Here is a 19957-nt window from a genome sequence, read left to right on the forward strand (position 1 = left end):
GCCTTGTTCTCCTTCTTCACGGTCTGAGAAGTCACCCTCCAGTTTTCACCAGGGGAAGTGCTGTGCGTGGAAGGCAGGCTGAATTGGGGGGGGTTCAAGCAAACTGGAGCCCTCTTTAGCCTCTTGGCCTACTTTGCACCCCGCCCCCCGCCAGGCATGTGGCTCTTGGGACAGCCATGCCACCTCCCTGTTGAGTGTCATTACCATCCTGGTATGTCACTGATACACAATTCTTCCTGAGGGACTGGCAGGAGATGGGGGAAACTGAGGCACAGGAGGACCAAGTCACTGATTCAAGGACTCTCGAATGATGGCTGGGACAGCTGCATCAGATGCTCTTCCAAGGCTGTCCCGGCTGAGACTCTTCCTGCGCCTTCCTCCAGACCCTCTAGGGGACCCACCGGGTGCTCCCAGCCCCTGGCGTGTACTCTGCCTTAGACCCCTGCCCTTCTCCAGGGCCCCAGACCCTGTGTCCCCAGACAGGGTTTGCTTGGAGGGTGCGTGAGGGGGAGAGAAAAGAGAAGAACAACAGAAAGCCTGCGCTCTGCAAGGCAAACAAACAAGCTGACCACAGAGGCCGTGAAAGGAGGCAGTGTCCTAGGGGGAGGGGGCTGCCAGAGGCGGGGGAGCGGGCATAAAGGAATGTTGTTCAGGAAAGCCAGGGCTGGGCACCGAGGGACGCACAGATGGCCTTTTATCCCGAAGCCTGGGTTTGCCCTGAAAACCCCTTTTCTGAGATGAGATGGCGCCCCAGGCCCTGTGTCCAGCTGCCCCCCGCCCACGGAGGCTGGGAGGTAGGTGGGGGCTCTGGGTGTCCTGGTGCACCTGGGTAGCACACGTGCTGGGCAGGTAGGAAGGGGCAGGCCTGGGAGGAAGAGGGTGGGGATGGAGCCCTAGCTGCACCTAGAAACTTCCTTGGGGAGAAGCCTCTGTGTTAAGCCCTCCTCTGAGGCCCCCAGGGAGTGGTCTCTCCAGAGCTGGCTGTCTTCAGCAGCCAGAAATCTGGGGCTACATGAAGACATCAGGAGATCCTTGCTTTCGTCTGATAAGCCTGATGAGGACCAAATCAGACGCCAGGCCCAGCCAGGTCCTGCAGCTTATCCTATCCTTAAAACATTTTAAGTGAACCCTGTATGCAAAAACAAAACAAAAAGAGCAAAAAGACAAAACTCATACCTGGCAAGTGGCAAACCACAGACCCCAAAGCACACTCGCTCCTTGGCTGCCCATGGGGCCTCAAGGCTGGCGGCACTGCTGACCACTGTCCCAGTGTTCACAGCAGGGAGGGGAAAGGAAACAAGGGGAGGAGTAGGAGACTGGTGCCCAAGGTGTGACCGACTCCTCCCGCTCAGGAGATGCGGGGATTGGGATGGGACCAGACGGTCAGTCCCGGCCTCCAGGGTCCCTAAAACAGGTTCACCATGGAACTGGCCTTGCTTCTACTCAGGAAATGAGCCCCCGCAGATGACATGGCCAGCTACCTTATCGCCAGAAGCAGAGGCCAGCAGAGGTAGACAATCCCGGACATCAGAACAGGGGGTCAGTGCATTGAAAATACTACATGACCACTCAAAACTCGCCGGAGTGCACCCCGCTGTTAACCTGGCTCCCCGCAGACCCTGTCATGGACGGGCCACACCCACGCAGACCCTCTCCTCTCCAGCCTCTGCCTGCACCAGGGCACCCTTTCCAGCAAGGCACCACGAGTTAAGGGGATACATGCTTTGTTTTGTTTTCAATGAAAGCCTGGCTCTGGGGTTTGGAACAGCCTGAGAGGACAATCCCAGCTGGGAGCCCGGGGTCGGGGGTGTGACCCGTGCTGGGTCTGGTAGCACGAGGCCGTCTGAGGCTCACCTCCCCCTGGTCCTGCCCTCTGGAGCTCCATCTGGCACCCCAGCAGCAGGAGGGCTGGGGCCAGGACTTCCGCGCTGACGAGCAGCAGCACCCACAGCCCCCTGTAGGTTGGATGGGGTGTGCCAGACGGTCCTCCCTCAGCACTTAGACCCCAAGGCCCGGCAGGCGGGCTGATGGAGCACACTCCCCACAGGAAAGTGCACCCAAGCCACCGGACACATGTTATCTCCTCATGGACCCAGCTTCCATCATGAAACAAGTTTCGGATCTATCCAGTTTGTAAGGATCACCCTCTAAATCCAATATGTTACGGGCTTTTAAAAATAGTTTATTTTTTATTGTATTTTTTCCATTACCATGTATCCCTCTTATTCCCTGTTCCGCCTCCCCCACCCGCAATCACCACTCTGTTGTCCGTGTCCATGAGTTACTTCTCTTTATTGCTCGATCCCTCCACCCTATTCCCACCCCCCAGGGGCTGTCAGCCTGCTCTCCATCTATGAGTCTGTCTCTATTTTGCTTGTTAGTTCAGTTTGTTCATTAGATTCCACATAGGAGTGAAATCATACAGTATCTGTCTTTCTCTGACTGGCTTATTTCACTTAGCATAATGTTCTCCAGGTCCATCCATGCTGTTGCAAAGGGCAAAAAAACATTTTTAAGGGAAAACAAGAGCACTGATTTACAAATGACCTCATATATTACTATTCCAGAAACAATATTTCTAAATTTTCCTTTTATACTCTAATAATTTAAAAAAGAAAAATAATTGTTTTCATCACTGTTTACAAAGTGGCAAATGACTCTATAGTCAAAAACAACAGGAGTCACTAAACTGCTCTGGAAACACAACAATAATAACAACAGAACAGCCCATCAGACACCTACTCATTCTTTGTGCTGGTTCAGAAATATGGGCTCACTCCGTTCCCTCTCCCCCTGCCAAGACGTGGCATCTTCTCCCATTGATAGCTGAGGATGTTTCTGTTCCCAGAGCTGACTGGCTGGTCTCAGCAGCATGGTTCGTTCTAGAAGACAAGACTGCTGGACTCCAAGCCTGTGCCTTCATTCCCACGCTCATTTAACCTGACAACTTCCAGCCCCACTGCACACTTATGAAACTAGACACTTTTGCACAGTGAGCCCTCGAACTGGGGTCTCCTCATGAGCTACGCCTGTACCCCATGTTCCCTCCTCATCGCACACCATGTCTATACTCGTCACTGTAATGGCGCTTCAAGGAGATGACGTCCTTGACCAACCCCAGGGCGAGCGTCCCTCTGGGTGGTCAGTGCCCCTCTGACACGGCCACAGGCCCCAGACATCACTGAATGCACAATCTGGTGTGGTCAAGCAGAGAGGAAAAGAAAGAATCATTGTGAATGATGTGAGTGACACAGGGACACCAGCTTCCCGGACCAGAGCCACCCGATTAGGGTGCCACTATCTGAGAGAGAAACGCTTTGTGACCCTGGGCCACAGCTCGCCATCACCACTGGCCAACAGAAATCTCTGCGAGGACGGACACACTCGTATCTGTGTCACCCGATCAGTAGCCACCAGCCTCGCGTGTCTGCTGAGCACTGGGAACGTGGCTGGTGTGTCTCGGGAACGAAATTTTTATTTCATTTAATAATTTTAATTCAATTTGAATAGCTGCATGTGGCCAGTAGCTAACATATTGGAAAGCATAGCTCTAGATTCATATACTCAACTACAATTTGAAATCTCTATCTGGGTTTTTCCTTGGCATCTCAGACCCAGTGTGGCCCCGGTGAACTGTCCCGTTCCAAACCTGGGCTCCCAATCCAGCATTCATCACTTCCATAAACCAAACAGCCCTGTCGCTCAGGTCAAAGCCTTGACATCACATTCAACATCCCTTTCCCTTACTCCCGCCATCTAACCCATCGGCAAGTTCTCATGGTTCCACCTCCAAGACATTCCCAATCTCAATCCACTTTTTTCTTCCCGATGGGTAGCCAGGCCACCCATCCAGGCTACTGCCACCTGGACAACAGTAATGGCCTCTTCGCTCTCTTCCTGCTCCCACTCTCCATCCCCTTCAATGTGCCCTCCACACAGCAGCCAGAATGAACTCATGAAACATAGATTAACTTTGTCAGTCTTCCACTCAAAACCCTCCAATCTGTTCTCAGAATAAAATCTAAAGCCCCCTACAATGGCCCAGGAGCCCTGCCACAGCTTACCTGCACGCTTCATCCCACACCATGCTCCCACAAACCCGCGATGCTCCAACAGTACAGAGCCTCCTTTTGGAGTCCTGATGTCACACCCCAGGGCCTTTGCATTTGTCGTTCCCTCTGCCTGGAATGGTTTTATTTTTTTAACCCAGTTCTTCTTATGTCAGCTCCTTCTTATCCATTAGAAGAAGCCTTCTCTGGTCCCCCTCATTAGAAGCTGCAGCTGCCACCCTGTCACAGCCCCCTGCTCTGAAATCTATGACCTATTCTGTTATATGTAACATGTATACACAGACGATATATAATATATTCTGTTGTAACTCTCGCCACCACCTATAGCTGTCCCATCTCTCTCCCTCCCTTCACTGGCAGGAATGACCCATGAGGGCAGGGACCAATTGTCTTTGCCCCCAGCACCAAGAGCAGTCTGGGCATGAAGAGATGTCCACTATGTTTGTGGTTGAATAGGGGAAGGACCAGTGGGGCAAAGGGGGCAGCCCTGCATGCCCCTGGCTCCACGCAGGGACTCTGACGGCCTCATCTTTGGAGACTGTCCGTCCCTGACCAGGGTAAGCATCCTCAGGGCTGCACCTGTCCAGGTGAAGATGGAATGAGGGCAGCAAGTCAACACAGACCTTGCCCACCCAGACTGGTGGAAGGGGCAACTCTGAGAGACTGGAAAGTCCCCACTGCCCAGCTCCACTGCTTGCCCAAGAAGGTCTGAGCACTTAGCAACCAGGTTCTGAAAACATCCCTCCTCACTACCTAACAGGAATCGACCTTTTCTTGGCAGAAGCTGGGGCTGAGGGGGCTTGTAATCACCCTGCTTCAGTTTAATCCACATGTTCTGTTTTGCAGATCTCACATGATCTCATTGCAGCCACACAAAACCCTGCAGGGAAGCGGGAAACCAAGACTGGGAGAGGTTAATGACTCATGCAAGGTCACACAGCCAATGAGCTGCAGAGCCAGACCCAGGGCACTGCCTCGGAGTGCAGGTCCCAGCTCCTCCTCTCTCAGGGGTGTTGGGGTGGGGGGACAGGGTGGGCTACCCATTCGCTGTCCACAGCACACCTGCTCTGCGCCATCTGGGGACACTGATCTTTAGTGATCCCAAGAGATCCGCCCACAGAGTCACCTTCAGTGCCTCCAGTTTCCCCATCTCCAGTTGCCCTCTGCCCCGTCTCCTGGAATAGTGGGTCGTATCTGGATGATGCTGACGGGTCCCTCAGAGTGCTGGTTAAAAATACCGGTGTCTGGGTTTTGCTTCCAGAGATTCTGCTTTTATAGGTTTGGAGAGGTTCCCAAAAATCTATTTATACATATATAATTATAATATATAAGTCCTTATTCTAATTAATTATTTAATTTAGTGACATGTGGGTTTTTCCACTCAAATGAAATATCAGACTTTTCACAAGTCTTCAGGACTGGAATCTCCATCACCACTGAAGTCGTGTTTCTGAAATACCACACAGTCCTCTGGGGCACCTTTGTGGAGATGGAGGCAGACGCTGAAGTGCTGTATCTACAAGCCAAGGACTGCTGGCCCCACCAGAAGCAAGGAACAGACTCTCCCTCAGAGCCGCCAGGAGGAACCAACCCTGCAGACAGCTTGGTCTCAGACCTCTAGACTCCTGACCTGGAGGGAGTAGATTTCTGTTGTTTCAAGCCCGTCAGTTCCTCGTGCTTTGTTTACAGCTGCTCTAGGAAACTAATACAGCATCACCAGAAATGTGATGCCTTGTTGCACAAAGCATTCGCGTGCGGCCACTTTGCTTTATTTTATTTTTCCACTCATCCTTTGAGAACATACCTCTGAGTGATGTCCACAGTGTAGCTAGATGGTATTTTTTCCATCATTTTATTATGGAAACATTTAAACATATAGTCAAGCTGAAAGAATCTCACCTGGAATACCTGTATCCCCAATACATAGATTCTAGCATTCATATTCTACTATTTTTTAAAAGAAATCCTTAAAGATTTGTGTATATCAACATCTAACTCCTGCAATCTTGAGGGTATATCCTTAAGAGTGATTACTAGTATGTATTAAATTTGTTTGCTTCCATTAAAAATGGGTATAACTTTCATATCATAAAAATTACCCGTCTTAAGTGTATAGTTTGCTACATTTTGACAATTATATGTCTCCTTGTAGCCAATGCCCAAATCAAGATGTAGAACATTTTCACCATGCCAGAAAGCCCCAGGAATCTGTTTTACTAAGCTGCTCATTCGATTATGACAAAAGGAAGTTGAGAGGCAAGTATGCAGTTACCTTGGCCAGAGAGACAAGAAGTTGGAGATTTACAGGACTTTGCAAGGGAGGTGCCAGATTCCCTATTAGCAAACACGGTGGCTTCCCTGTTCTCTTAGCCGCTGGCTGTTCACACACCCAGAGAACTTGACCTGTGGCCCCTCTCCCAGCCACAGGCTGTGGACACAGTGCAGGAAAGGTACACAGGACCCACCAGCCTGCTGGGTTCCAGCAGCAAGACTGCTTTCAGACGCTCCCTCCACAGCCCTCCCCATCCCTGCATTCCCCACTGAAATCCCTACCATTCCACGACCGCCTGGACACCCACTTCAGACCCTCCCATGAGCTTGCTGGCTGGGGCCTGTCGCCTGCGTGGGCTTCCCTGAGCTGCTTCCTCCCTGTTCCAGCCACACAAGCTCAGGGTCAGGGCATGCCAGCAGCCTCAGCCCCTGCCAGTCAGACTCACTGTGTTTCCCCAAGGCTGGCAACATGGCCCAGAAATGACTCAGCTCCTGCCCTGCCCTTTACTTTCTCTGATGGAGCAGGTGGAGCAGCGTCCTGGCTCGGATGGAACAGGGGGAGGAAAAACACCTAATGACCAAAACCTAATTTAAAAAATGAGTAATTTCATTGGTAAAGAATAGGGTCCATAAATAGACTAAAATATATCTGTGAATAATTGATGTCTGAAAATGTTTTTTAAATCAGTGGGAAAAGATAGATTATTCCATAAATCTACCAGGATAAACAGTTGGTCATTTGGAAAAATATAAACCTAAAATAATGTCTATTTTGTTCCTTATACCAAAAAAAATTATAGGTTAGGTAAAACATTTAAGCAAAAACAAACAACAAAACATTGAGCATAAAATTAGCAGGATACTAAGATTTTTTATCTATAAAATCTTAAAGTAGAGGTGGTCTTTCTAAGAATGATGAAATGATATCGTTTTCTACATGGAAAATTTAAGGGTTTAAATGGAGAAAAAATATTAAGCAAATCAAAAGACAAGTGAAAACTAGAGGACAAATGGTAATACATATGATGGAAAAAATATAAAAATATCCTTAATATATAAAGAGTGATTATAAGTCAATAAGAAAAAAGATCCCCATGGTATAATCTCATGCCTAAGACTCAAACCTAGTGGGTGTGCAGTGGAAATACCGGACACCTGGAGACCTGCCCTCCAGGGTCTTTGAGCGCTACTGTTTTCTCACCTATGAAATGGGAGAACTGACATCTACCCACTTATTTTACGGGTTCGAAATAAAAATCTGTGGGGAAATACTTTAGAAATGTAAACTGCTATACGGACTTAGGTGTGTAACTACTAGTTGCACAGGGATCACTGCTATCCAAGTGTCCTTGGATCCATGCCTCTGAGGACACAAGCTGTACGGGACAGCAAAAATCACGTTAACATGCACTGACTACTCACTCCTACTCAACACTGACCCCCGTGGCTCCTCAGTCCACTGAGGCAAAGTAATGGTAGGGGCCACTATCAATGCAACAAAATGCAAACTGACTGTGAAGTAAAATTGAAAACCCTAACAAAAATACAGACAATGTTATGAACTCAGTGAAAGTGACAGCAATCTGTTTTACTCACAACTCCATTGCCAAATAAGGATCTGGCAAAGGTAACACGAATATACAGGCAATAAACAAAGGATGAGACCCTTTGAAAAACAATGACCTGTTTGTTAAAGGATCGAAAAAAGATCCTTAGCCCTTAAATACTCTTGCTAAAATGGCCCTCTTTATGATCATGCTATGAACAGCCAATGAGACATTGAGAATGTTGTGCTTCCCTACAGTTTTATGAAAAAACCACACAGGTGCACAAAAACAGTAATTGATTCATGATTTGCTCAGGTTATGAATGGGCATGTAATTGCCATCTAAATTTTGCTGCCAAGTTAAAATAAACTAAAAAGATATGTTTTAGTTTTGTTTTTGAAGATAATCAATTTCCTTATCCCAACTCCTGCCCCATTTTCTATAACATTTTGGTCTTCATTTAAAGTAGATTCATTTTAAGTGATCTTTAATCCTACGAGTCAAGGACTTTTCTACTTAGACTCAAGGAATAACTACAACAACTAACTTGCAGAAGTCACAACATATGGGGCTCCAGAGGGCCTTGCCTGGGATGAGAGAATGCAACCACTAAACCAGGTCGGTCTGGCCTTTTCCTTGGCTTACAAGGAATAGACACAGGACTGTGGGAGCAAACAGCCCAGTACAGGTGCTCCTCCTTCCTCCATGGCAGCCTGTGTCCCAGTGTGGGCCTCGAACTGACTTAAAAATTTGAGCTATTTGGGGGTAAATGATGCCCATTTCATAGACTTCCATTATTACATAAGACTAGGGACTATGTATTAGCAACTAAGTGTTATCATGGGCTGTTAACATTTGGAACTTATAAAACTAAAACTGGCCATTCCTGGAGATCCCATAATACTCTGATTCCATTTTCCAATGGAAGTCTGAACATCATGCAATAATAAGCAATGTTTAAAAGATTCTACAGTGCACAGAAGAATGTAAAAAACTACAATTTGGCTCCTTTTAAAATCTTCCTTTTAAATGGGCAATTCTAACTAATTCACTTTGGTAATTGCCAATGGAGTTTGTACAGATTGCGTGATTCACTCCAAGTGTGCAGTCACATGGATTTGTGTCAACAGAACTTCTGGCTATTCGTTTTCCTCCAACAGGACTTTAGGGCATTCGAAATGCATTGTAGTTCAAATATACTAAAACAAATCCACCCAAATTTGCTTATCTGGCACCACTACTTAAATATGTTGCAATATGCTACCAAGGTAAGAAAACAAAGAATTTGGATAATTATGTTTGGGGGCAAAGCTTCATAACAAAAAATCCTGAGCATGAGGTTCCTGTTTCTTGATGACACACTGAATGAGTGTTGCTAGCAGCAGGTCTGCTGTTCTCCAATATTATCTTCCCGACCAGGCTCTCTTTCCATTGGGGAGCCAGGGCAGGTGGGGAGACGGACCGAGAAGTCTCCTGCCCATCTCAGGCGAGTGGCAGTTAGATAAGAAGGGTCTGTTCTGAGACTGCACGATCTAGAGACATTCTCATGAAAAAACACAGGGAAGAGTGAACAGAGCTGCAAATCCAGGCAGCCTGGGTCCTGCCTGTGTATGGCATCCAGACCCGGACGGCCACACGGGGACTGCTTGCAGCTCTGAGAGCAATGAGGGTTCTCACTCGGCATTTTCTGCAGCGGCGGTCCCCAAACTTTTTGGCACCAGGGACTGGTTTTGTGGAAAATGATTTTTCCACGGACTGGGGTCGGGGGGTGGTTTCGGGATGATTCAAGCGAATTACATTCAAGCTCACCTCCTGCTGTGCGGTCCAGTTCATAACAGGCCCGGAGGTTGGGGACCCCTGTTCTATCCCTGTTAACTTCGCTTCTGCCCTTGCAGGGGGCTCATGGCCCACAGTGAACTGCAGCAGGCTGGCACGGCATGTTTTGCCAACTCCCTCTGGCTGCAAATAACCAAGGGCAAAGGCAGAAAGTCAGACTCAGCTGACAGCCTCCCAGCATTCCCATCAACTCCCAACCCTTTCAGCTAACAAAAAAGAAACTAGAAGATTTTAAAATTCTAATTCTAGAAGTGTCGTGTGTGTGCTGATGTTACCACTTTCTTCCTCAATTATGCACATATCTGTTTTCTAAGCATTCATAATTCATTTATTCAAACACTTATTAGCTCCTCCTGGCATGCACCAGTGTGTTAGTGTGTCCTAGAGAAATCCAGATGAATCAGACAATTCTAGTCTGTAGAGAGTTTAGATTTTAGTAGAGAAGGTAAGACAAATAGTGAAAATACAGTAAATGAGGAAGAACATTTATGAATGCTATAATGTCGGTACAGGCAAAGTGCTATGAGAGTTTGGGAGAAGGAGAAAAACCAATTCCAAATGGGGAGGTAAGGAGAGGATCTGTGGAAAAAGTAGCATTTGAACTGGACTCAAAGGATGTGGCAATGGGGAGCCACTGAAGACTTGGGAATACTGCTGGAACATAACCGAGTTCTCTTTAGAAAAGTTCACAGGCAATGAGGTGCAGGAAGCACTGGCAGGGTGAGACCTGCCCAGGAGGCCACTGCAATACTGAGCATAATGGGGCTCTGGCCAAAACCGGGTGGGAGTGGAGAGATGTTCTGCAGGGGAGACTAAGAAGGCTTGTGGGGATTAGCATGTGGTCTGTCTAATCCATGGGCTCTGCTTTTCTCTAGCTATTACATATTTCCCCCCTTCTATAACCTGTGGATTGTCTAGAACAGAGCAGGCAATTGAGACAGGTGCTGTTAAGAGGAAGGAAAACACAGAATCTCTCAGACATAGCACCGAGGGAAAGAAGCTGTACAGTGGAGTACACACTGTGTGATTCCGTTTCAGCTTTGTGCACTTTTTTGGGAAATGAAGAGCAAGAGAAACATGCAATGGAGACTGAGAAGTAATGACCAGGGGTACAGCTGGCGTGGGAGGTGAAATAATGCACCCCCTCCAAAGTCTATGTCTCAATCCCTGGAATCTGGGAATCTGTCAGCTTACACAGCAGGAGAGACTTTGCAAATGTAAGTTAAGGGCCTTGAGATAGGGAGGTTATCCTGCATTATCCGAGTAGGCTCAGTGTACCCACAAGGGTCCTTAAAAGTCAAAGATGGAGGCAGGACAGTCAGAGTCGGAGAAGAAGTAACGGACGTGAGAGCGGAGGTTCGAGCCATGCGGTTGCCGGCCGGGGCCGCAAGCCAAGGAAAACGAGCAGCCTCTCCAAGCGGGGAAGGGCCAGGACACAGAGTCTCCCCGGAGCCTGCAGAAGGAGGGCTGCTCTGCCAACCCAGTTTTTACTTCTGACCTCCCAAACCATAAGAGGAGACATTTGGGTTCTTTAAGTCACTGACTTTGTGATAATTTGTTAGAACAGCAATAGAGCACTAGGGCAGGTGGAAAACCAAAAGGGTGTGGTATCCAGGAGCCAAGTAAGGAAAGTGTATCAAGGAGGGGGCAGTGGCCACCATGTCAAGTGTGGCTGCCAGGCCGGGTGAGATGAGGCGAGAACTGCCCTCGGGGTTTAGTGAGGTGAAGGTCCCCACGACTCCGGCAAGGGCGGTCCCCGCACCCGGATCAGTTCCAGGAGAGCAGCGTGTTTGTCACCTGTCTGTCTTGATGAGCAAAGACAGCACGCAGACCAGCGATGAGTGTGTGTCATAAGAAAAATAAACACGGAAAGGGCTAAGGAGGGAGGCCGTGCAGGTGTCAGTGTGGGTTCTTTCCTGGGAATGGTCCCAAAGATGATGACTCTCAGGTGTTTCTGGGATTCCTGTTTGTGTCTTTTTATTTCTCTCCGAGTCCTCACTGCTGATCATCCCCCCAGTTTGGGTCTTGAAGCCCCTTTACTCACTGAATTCTGAAGTGACACCAGAGAGAACTCCTGAAACGTGTGTTTACCCTGGTGTCACACGGAGCCACAGTGCGCTGGGTCCCTGGACACTCTACCAGCTGGCCCTAGGTTCACCCTCCAGGTAAGTCTAGCCTGGCACCACAGCAAGCCAGAGCATGAAGTCCCTGGCAGGTACCAAAGGATGATGGTTGCTGATTGGCCAGGAAGGCTCAATGGGGAAGCCCTCTCGTAGGTGAAGTGGATCTCAACCCCCTTCAGTTAGCAGACTTCTGACATCCACAGTGCTCTGCAGGCGGGGCAATTTGCCAAAGTCCTCTAAGCATAATTTTTAAAACCTGAATTCCCAGCTCAAACAAGCTTTCCAAGTTGGGCTGTGTTCAAGGCGTTCTGGAGCCCGAGCTGGGGCGGGAACCCCGAGTCTTACTGCGCTTAGATTTCCTCCCGATCATCCATCCCCACTGAATTACTCAAACTCTGACGCTCGGGATGGCCAGACCCCGTGTGGCAGAATCTGTGTACTTCTCATCCACTCGGATGTAGATGCACCCTGTGGGATTAGGACATGGCAGCCAGAGACATTTAGACCTCAGGGTGACATCCACAGCAGTGGCTGAGGAACCGAGGCCTGCCTTCCTCCAGGGTCCTCCCAAACAGAGGGCTTCATTCAGGGCACGGTCAGGTGTTGGTTGGTGCACAGGAGACCTCTCGGGGTCTGTGTGAGAGGTGGGGACGGGTGAGCGTCCTTTCACGGGAACTATCCTCTCGGTGGCATGTTTATGGGGAGGGAAGGATTCTGGATGGACTGTGATGAAAGCTGTAGCTCTCTCCCTGGAAAAAGGCACAATTTTGCCTTTCGATACCCAATTTCATTTCTTCCATCAGTGCCAGAAATTGATCCACGCACGCCAGGATTAAGAAGCTCTGCTCCGTGTGTCCTCCAGAGTGCGATACATACCCCACTGATGGCACCCACTGGATGACTTCAGGGGTATGAGGATGAGCATTTCTTATTTTAATATTTCAATATTTATTTTAAAGTGCACGTAAAATCTGTGGATTCCCTGGTATTATTGCCTAGAGTGACTGAATGGTAAAATAAAAGGCGAATCTCATTAAAGATGAATAGTAAACAGAATAGTTCAAGTGGTATGCCAATTCAAAAAAAACAGGGACTGATTCATGGATGACTCAAGTCTGGAAAACAATACCTATGGCCTTGGGAGGTTTGGACCCAAAGTTCTTTCCTTTCCTATTTCTCTCTTCATTTAAAATGCTGGTTTCAGCTCAATAAATGAACTTCATGCCCCACTAACAATGTGAGCTGCCATTGAAACATTGCTCTTACCTAAGCTTGGCGTGAGGAGCTGGACCCTACTGGCCCTCGAGGGCCAGGGTGGGAAGGGGGCCTCGCTTCCCTGCTCAGCTGTTGCTCTCTCACTTACTCAAGGGGGGCAGCTCGGCTTCCTCAAGTCCCAAGGCCATGGCGACAGCAGACCTTGTCTTATCCCCACAGTATGCTGGCTCGAACGGGTTTGACTTGTTTTGTGTATGTGCCTTCGTGTGAGTGTAAATGTGTGTGTAAGTGTGTGCACAAAGGGGTGTGGCAAAGTAGGGAACAGGGGAAACCAATGGAGCCAGTCCTTCTCCCTGGAAATTTCATAGAGCTCCAGGAGGCTCCCCTCCAAAGATCCCCTGGGGGGCCGGTCACCATTCAGGAAAGAACCCTAAACAACAGAGTGGGTTCAGGACACGCCCCTTCCCCATCCAGATCCCCTCTGGTTCTTACATTCTGGCAGCTGGTCTCTAATCTCTTGTTCCAGCAGGAGGAGAGAAGGGAGGTGGAGAAGGAGCAAGGGGGTTGCGAGAGAGAACAGAAATGTCTTGTCTCCACTCAGGCCTTAAGAAGAGGGCTTCTCTCTGAAAGGATACCCCACTCCACATTTCTCCCCTGATGGCCTCTCTCCCTCAATTTAAAGACAACCCTAGGGGATGAGTGGCCAGAGGGGCAATAAAGGCGGGGCCTCCCCATTGCAATCTAACAAAGTACTTAATACAGGAGGCTAAAAGCAAAAGCTCACATGTTGACCCAGTAATCCTGAGCCTGGTTTGATAAGGCTGCCAGGCATTCCAAACAGCAGGTGAAACTATGATAGTTCAGGAGATGGGGAGCCTTGAAAATCTATGTGTATCATCTCCACTAACGGGGGAAAAGGAAAACCCTGAGACTGTATACTCATCCCAAGGCCTGGAAGGGGGAAAAAGGCGGGGTCTACAGCGCCCAAAGAAAGGGCCCATGAACAGCTTTGGGTAACTGCCTGCCTCCCATTACGTATGCAAATGAACAAATAGAGCCTGGAACAGGATAAGGATTTGGGCTAACAGACCCTCCCTCATACCTACATTTGGGTAGTCATGTCTCCCCAGGAAAGCTTGCACCACCTTTACCTGTCAATCAATATGTAGCTTCTTCACCCCTGCCGTGACAACTATATAAGTCCTCAGGACAAAGGACTCTCTCTCTTCTCTTGGCCCCTTGGCTTTTTTGCCACATGGAGGGGGGGGCAGTCCTGGCCACCCAGCTTCTGGCCAAAAGGGGGTCTTTGCCTCTCTTTTGGTCACCCGGCCTCTGGCCATCCCACTTTTGCCACCCCTGCTCTAGCCACCCTTGCTTTGCTTTCCTATGAGAACTTAGCATTAATAAATTTTGCTTGCACGCTAGTAGGCTCACTGTCCTGTAATTCTTTACCACGTCGCTGAGAAGAACCCAGTTTCTGGGAGTTCTTCCTGTAACACCTATACTAGGTTCTAGAATAGACACGTGTAGACAGACACTGACAGGTAACTGGAGTACTGGGTCTGTGGCCATTGGTCAAGTTCGAACCACAGGTTTGTGTGTTGATAGTTTCCGGGTTTTTCCCCATCTCCTCAGATTGGGGATCAGTATAAGGATGCCTGCAACATGGCCACAGCAGGACTTTTGGGGCAAGTGCAGGGGTAGGAAGCAAATCTGGTCTTAGTATTCTCTGAGTGCAACCCTTGAGAGCCACAAAGCAAAGCAAAATCGAACCAGAATAATGTCTGCTCAGCAGAGCTGGGAGGTAGAGCCATCCAAGGCAGCTGGCCAGGAGTGATGCTCACGACGGTAGAGGGATGAGAAGCCACACGCTAAGGCTCCTGTTTATAGGACACAATTACAACGTAGCATGGCTCCCACAAGCCATCACAAGTCTGAAAGTCTCTGGTATTCTGGTCCCAACCTCTCATTTCCTGCACTCAGCTTTTGCTGTGTCTGTGACTAAACCTGCCCCTTCAGCATGACCTGACACCAAACATCAAATTCCAATAATAAGTTGGGCTCCCACTGCAGAATTCTGGTTCTTGTTACTGTACCTATAGAAAGTCTCCCAAATTCAACCCTTCTCTCCCCTCACTCAGAGACACCACAGTGGCGGCCACCATCACCTCTTGCATCAGGCTGTGCGGCAGCCTCCTACCTTGTCTCCTCACACTTACTTGGGCTCCCTCTATTCCCTCTCAGCACTGCCGCTCAAATTTCTTCCAAAGATGCAAATCTGACCATGCCACACCCATGCTTAAACCCCTTCCCTGGCTTCACACTGTTCTTAAAATCAAGTTCCAAATATTGACCACAACCTAGGAGAACTGGCCCCAGCTGATCTCTGGCCTCCACCCACTTCTGTCTTCTTGCCTGTCTCCTCTGGTCACAGTGGTTTTATTTCTGTCCCTTGATTGTGCCAAGCCCTTACCCTTCAGAGACTTTACACGTGCTGTTCCCTTGGCTGGAACGCTTTCCCTACCATACTTCACCTGGCTAAGCCCTATCCATTGATTACCTCTCAGAGTAAATGTCCCTTTCTCAAGGAAGCTCGCCTTGAATCTCCCCTCCAGATCCATTCTCTGATGGCACTAGATAATTAAATAATTACTGTGTAATTAGTACATTCCCCCTCCTCCTCATTAGTGTGTTAGCTCCACAAAGACTGGCATTGGTTTGTCCATTGGTGCCTCCCCAGTACCTAGCTCAGTGCTGCCAGCCATTAAGGGATTAAGTGAGTGAGTGATGAAAGAATTAGGCATCATGGCCTAATGAGGAGCCACCTGCAAGAGTGAGAGGCAAGTGCTTTCAACCAAAGATGTAAAAGCACTTGCTAGGGACATCTTGAAAGCAAGAGCTAGAAAGAGGGAACACCTATTGGTTTATACCCAAGCATGATGGCCCCACTGACACCAGTCCTAAAGCCTGGCCTGGGGAGGGTCCAAGGGTTCAGTCTGACCCCCTGTCTGACCTGCCTGGAGTTCTATGGATAGGAGCTACCTCCCATGCCCAAAGATCCTTGGGACGGAGGCAGCATCGGTTCTAGAATCAGATACACTTGGCTTTCCCACTACTTAGCTCTTTGACCTTGTGCAAATTACAGAGCCACCCAAAGCCTCAGTTTCCACATCCAAAAACAGGGATAATAAAACCTACCCCACGCTCAGTTAGAGGCTTAATTACCATCATGAACCTGTACTGCACAGCAGCATGCGGCACAAAGTGCTAATCCCTTCTCCCCAGCAAAACTGGCTTAGCCCTGTCATTTCACCCTTTTGGACACCCGAGCCAGCAGGCAAGACGAGAATGAAGGGAGGTTTGAGGGGTGGGATGACACAGTCCACTCAAGCCACTGCCTTGACCTTTCCACCCACCCAGAGGAACCCTAGAGCAAGACTAGGGTAACACCAGGAAATCCAGACTAGCTGAGTAGGGTGACTGATCTGTGCCCTTTAGGAGCCGGCGTAGGCTGAGATGGGGAAGGGAGGACAAGTAAGCTTGGAAGCTATTATTCAAACAGAAATAAACAGCAGTTGCAAACAGGGAAAGGCCAATAAGGGAACGGGAAGGAAAAACTGGGCAGGTGAGGGGCTGAGAAAAGGTGATCCAAGCTGTCAGATGGCAGAGGCTGCAGAAAGAACAAACAGGAAGGAGGGAGTAACTTGGGTGGTGGGAGAAGTACCCGATAGAGAGGGTCATGGTTAAGGCTGGGAGAGGAACGGCAAACTCCTGGTGAGGAGGTGGGGGGTGGGAGTGGGCATGGACTTGCTTGCTGGAGTGAGGAGAAGCGGAGGTGAGGACGGAGGCTATCACCTTGAGTCTTCCTAGAGGGCAGGTAAACGGGGCTTGAGGAGAGTGGAGAGTTGGAGGAGGAGGAATTAATGGGGAGGGGTCCGTGACCCCGGGCTCCGCTGTACCTGAGGGTCTCCTTGAAGCTCGCCCACATAGTACTGCTCCAGCCAGCGGCGCGCATTGGCCGAGTGTCGGTGCGGCGGCCCGTCTAGGTCGGCACTAACGTCCTGGCCAGCCCGCGCCCGCAGCAGCTGCTCGCCCCCCGGGTGCTGCCGCAAGAAACCCGTGAGGTCGTAGAGGCGGGCCCCGCAGCGGACCCAGCAAGCGCCGGCCGCCAGTCGTTGCTGGACCTCGGCGGGTGAGAAGGAGGCGGCGGGGGGCGGAGCGGGGACCATGGCCGAAGACCGGGGCTCACCACTCGTAGTCCGGGCGTCTGCTCGGCAGCCGCCCAGCGCGCCTCTAACATCCCCTTAGCAGCGGCCGCCCGAACCGGCCGGCCGCCACCGCACCTGCTCATTTGCATGCTGCGCTCCCATTGGCTATTCCGCGGGACTCTGCGCGAGCCTGGAGGGACCGTCATCCCCATTGGCCCGCAGGAAGCCTGGCACACTGGAGCGGGGCGGGCCTGGAGCTGCCCGCCGCCAGCCGCCCGCCAGGTGGCCCTGGACAGGTAGAGGGCACGCCCGCCAGGTGTGTGTGGTCTCAGGAGGAAAGCCAAGGGGGCGGCCGGATGCAGACGGAACAAGTCTTCCTGTCTCTCGTGGCTCTCTGGACTGACACCCTCTGTGGCCTGATCGCCCCTGGAATAACTCTTCTGCTGTTGCTTTATGAGAGAAACTTTCAGTTTTACCACCTCAGGCTCCAGGAGAGGGCAGGGAGGACGGAGGCATGGGGAGGGCTAGATTAAGGCGGGTGAGGCTCCAGACTCAGTAATTACAATGTATAACATTTTCATGTAATATTTTAAAAATCATATTGTTGCACAATATGAATGTACTTAACGCCATTTAACTATAAATTTAAAAATGGTTAAAATGGTAACTTTTATATTATGTATATTTCACCACAATTATATATATATACATATATAATATAAAGAATTTTTAAAAAAAATCATATTGGCAAACAACAGCCTGCAGGCTGGCCACTTATTTCTTTCTGTAAATAAAGTTTTATTGGAACTGGGACTAGTGAGGTGAGGCAGGATGATGAAAGTGAAGGGTGGGATCTTGTTTTAATGCATAAAGTTTAGGGATTTTGTTCATCATGGATTTTTTGCATTTGAATATTTAAAATGTTGCATTAAAATATTCTTTATATTGAGTACTGAGGTTTGTTTGTTTGTTTGTTTTGACATGCCCTAAGGTTTTGGACCCAGAGAGACTGCCTCACTTGCCTCACTCTGGTCTGCCCCCCGCAAGGAGAGCACTGAGGAGAGAACAGAGAATCCTGTCTCTATCACAGAGGAAATAGGGGCCTAAAAGAGAAAAGCCCACTGGTCATGCTGCATGGAAAGAGAAACAGTGTGCTCTTCAGTTTTATTGATGAGAGAGAACTGTGCATAACATTACTTGCCCAGCAATTGGGGAATCTCTCTTGAACTCATGATTTATAATCAAAGGATCGTGGTACTGAGGCCGCCCCATCCAGCCGGCCTCAGAGTCTCTCAGGAAAAGATATGTTCGGGGCCACCCTTGTTTACGCTCTCCTGGGGCCGAGCATCTATACCAGGCCAGGGCTGTGGAGGAAGTCTGGCCTAGATACCTGGGGCAATGCCAACAATAGATGTGCCCAAAGTCAGGAGAGTTGTCTCTTCTCTCCCAGGCCTCTCCTGGCTCACCCTCAGGGATTAGGCAAGAGTTGGGCTGAGTCTACGAATCTGCTGTGGAAGGCCTGGAGGCCTTAGGTCACTAATGTTGCTTTTCTCAAGTGCAAATACATAGTCACCCTTACACTACTTCCACCCACCCTGTTCCAAATACCCTGCATGTGCAAAAGCAGTCAAACCCACAGTCGTAGGTGTCCTTAGGTTCTTTCTGCTGGCAATATCTGTGTGGCAAAATCCATTTGGATTTCTCACCATTGCCTTAAACTCCTATTATCTCAAGTTGAACAAGCAATGTAGCCATCTCTTCAGAAATGTGACACATTTCTTACCATAGTTAATTCTACTTCTAGAAATTTCATCCTAAAGATACACTATATAAAGATATATGTACAATAATATTAGTTGCAACATCATTTATAGACTAGGAACAACCCAAATATTCATTAGAAAGGACTGATAAAATTAATGGTACATTCAGTTAAATACTATGTTCTCATTAGAAAGAATGAGATTCATGTGTACAGAGAGGGATTAATCTCCAGGGCATAGTAAATGGAAACAACAAGAATGGTGTGTATAGTGTACTAACAATTATTTTGCTATTTTAGTCTTTAACCTTTAAAAATATTTTTATTTATTGATTTGAGAGAGTGGAGGCAGAGAGAGAGGAGAGACATTGATTTGTCATTCCACTTATTCATGCATTCATTGGTTGAATTAGTTGATTCTTATACATGCCCTGACTAGAGATTGAACCTGCAACCTTGTGTATTGAGATGATGCTTTAACCATCTGAGCTATCTGGCCAGGGAAAAATATTGTTAATGCAAAGAAAAGTGAATATGTAAGTTATAAAACAAAAAATAGTATCATTAGCTCAATGAATTTGCCTCCCAACCCAAGAGCTAGAACACCTGCTTCTATACTCCAAAACTTCTGACGCTCCGCCTCCTCCCAAGCGGTAATGACTGTCCTGACCTTTGGGCTTATCCTTCCCTTGATATTTATCAAATCTATGTGTATGCCTATGCAATATGTTTTGATTAGCTTGTCTGAGTTTTATGAAAATCACATGATACTGAATTTTGCTTTACGTGGCATTACATGTTTTTCAGTAGTGTTTTAAGGTTCATCCATGTTGTTGAGGGTCACAGTAGTTGATCAATTTTCACTGCAATGTCATATTCTATCATATGAATTTCTTTACCCAGTTTCCTTTACTTACAGGTTGGA

At 48.6% G+C, this 19957-nt stretch overlaps 1 protein-coding gene across 1 annotated transcript in view; it reads right to left on the reverse strand.

The window, feature by feature from the left end:
- FA2H (fatty acid 2-hydroxylase) overlaps positions 1–17398 on the reverse strand; it is a 49171-nt gene extending 31773 nt beyond the window's left edge. The window contains exon 1 of the mRNA XM_028534724.2: positions 17022–17398. Within this exon, the coding sequence (XP_028390525.1) occupies positions 17022–17291 (270 nt within the window). The 5' untranslated portion in view covers positions 17292–17398. The remainder of the gene's footprint in view (positions 1–17021) is intronic.
- Positions 17399–19957: the final 2559 nt, after the last annotated feature.

Source organism: Phyllostomus discolor, chromosome 12 (assembly GCF_004126475.2).
Source record: "Phyllostomus discolor isolate MPI-MPIP mPhyDis1 chromosome 12, mPhyDis1.pri.v3, whole genome shotgun sequence".
In the NCBI taxonomy this organism is placed as follows: domain Eukaryota; kingdom Metazoa; phylum Chordata; class Mammalia; order Chiroptera; family Phyllostomidae; genus Phyllostomus; species Phyllostomus discolor.